The 1,817-nt window shown below is 38.8% G+C and overlaps 1 protein-coding gene across 1 annotated transcript; it reads left to right on the top strand.

Moving 5' to 3' along the window:
• Positions 1 to 35: 35 nt before the first annotated feature.
• On the top strand, positions 36 to 1,054 carry LOC105513838 (olfactory receptor 12D2). Its single transcript, XM_011944873.1, has one exon. It carries the CDS (start codon positions 91 to 93, stop codon positions 1,009 to 1,011), a length of 921 nt encoding a protein of 306 aa, XP_011800263.1. The 5' UTR covers positions 36 to 90; the 3' UTR covers positions 1,012 to 1,054.
• Positions 1,055 to 1,817: the final 763 nt, after the last annotated feature.

Below are 1,817 nucleotides of genomic sequence, written 5' to 3'. Positions count from 1 at the left end.
ATATTCTTGGCTTGGTGAGAAAATTCTGAGCTGGAAGGATTCTGATTGCGATTAGTGTTCCATACATTATTTTGTGTTTTTTTTGAAGTGATGCTGAACACAACCTCAGTCACCAAATTTCTCCTCTTGGGAGTGACAGACATTCAAGAACTGCAGCCTTTTTTCTTCATGGTTTTCCTCACCATCTACTTCATCAGTGTGGCTGGGAATGGAGCCATTCTAATGATTGTCATCTCTGATCCTAGACTCCATTCCCCTATGTATTTTTTCCTGGGAAACCTGTCCTGCCTGGATATCTGCTACTCTGCGGTGACACTGCCAAAGATGCTGCAGAACTTCCTCTCTACACACAAAGCAATTTCTTTCTTAGGATGCATAAGCCAGCTCCATTTCTTCCACTTCCTGGGCGGCACAGAGGCCATGCTGTTGGCTGTGATGGCATTTGACCGCTTTGTGGCTATCTGCAAGCCACTGCACTACACTGTCATCATGAACCCTCAGCTCTGTACCCAGATGGCCATCACAATCTGGACCATTGGTTTCTTCCATGCCCTGCTGCACTCCGTAATGACTTCTCGCTTGAACTTCTGTGGTTCCAACTGTATCCATCACTTCTTCTGTGATGTGAAGCCGTTGCTAAAGCTGGCCTGTGGGAACGCTGAGCTCAATCAGTGGCTGCTCAGTACTGTCACAGGGACAATTGCAATGGGCTCTTTCTTTCTCACATTTCTCTCTTATTTCTACATTATCACCCATCTCTTCTTCAAGACTCATTCTTTTGGCATGCTCCACAAAGCACTGTCCACTTGTGCCTCCCACTTCATGGTAGTTATTCTTTTCTATGCAACTGTTCTCTTCACCTATATACATCCTGCCTCGGGGACCTCCATGGACCAGGACCGGATCATTGCCATCGTGTACACTGTGATCACTCCTGTACTAAACCCACTGATCTACACTTTGAGGAACAAGGAAGTGAAGGGGGCCTTTAACAGAGCAATCAAAAGGTAGCTTTGACCTAAAGAAATCTTGAAGAACTCTTCTGAAGCATAAATAAACAATTAAAAAGTTGAGTTTGTAATTATACTGTTTCTTAAATTATTTAGAAATGTACAACAGAGGGAACTGGATAAAACAAAAATATATGGAAAAATATGCTGTAATTGTATTTAACAATGTTTTCCTAGGTTATATAAGGGACATTTGAATGAATGGGATGCTAGCCATGGAACTCCACTGCTGACTAAGTTTTGAAGGTATCAGTTGATAAAATTGATGTTAGGTTTTTTATATGTTCTTATAATGAAATTGGGTATAGAAATATGCCTGTGTTTCCCATGTATTAAATAGATGGATAATACTTGGGTCTATTTATCTATCTGGTCCTACTAGGTTAATGCATTATAATATTATAAATAAAATTACTATGCTTTGATATTTTGAGGATTTTATTTTAGGGCCATGGTTACTCAACTGGAAAAGTATATGCTAACTGACATATGAGTTAAGGAGAATTTTTAAGGGGAGTGCCTTGATTTCTTATTCTTTAAACAGAGACAAATAAGTAATTAGAGCAAATGACATTGTAATCACTAAATAACAACAACAACAACAAAAACTCTGACAGTTCATCTAAATAGTTTTGGCACCTCTGTCTCCAGATATCTTTTAGAAGTCAACTGTCCAAACCCTCAATGATTACTTAAAATATTAAAAATCGGAGATAATTTGACAAAGCTCTTAAGACTCTTTCCATCTCATTAGAAAGTTATTGTTTCCTCAGCTTTTAATTGTGAAAGATGATGACTTTATCAAAA

The sequence above is a fragment of the Colobus angolensis genome, unplaced genomic scaffold (assembly GCF_000951035.1).
Source record: "Colobus angolensis palliatus isolate OR3802 unplaced genomic scaffold, Cang.pa_1.0 Scaffold237, whole genome shotgun sequence".
In the NCBI taxonomy this organism is placed as follows: Eukaryota; Metazoa; Chordata; class Mammalia; order Primates; family Cercopithecidae; genus Colobus; species Colobus angolensis.
Note: the sequence above shows the minus strand (reverse complement) of the source record. Positions and strands in the feature narration are given on the sequence as shown.

Excerpts from the sequence above, each read along its gene's own strand:
- LOC105513838 (XM_011944873.1), top strand. The coding sequence starts at position 91 with ATGCTGAACACAACCTCAGTCACCAAATTTCTCCTCTTGGGAGTGACA.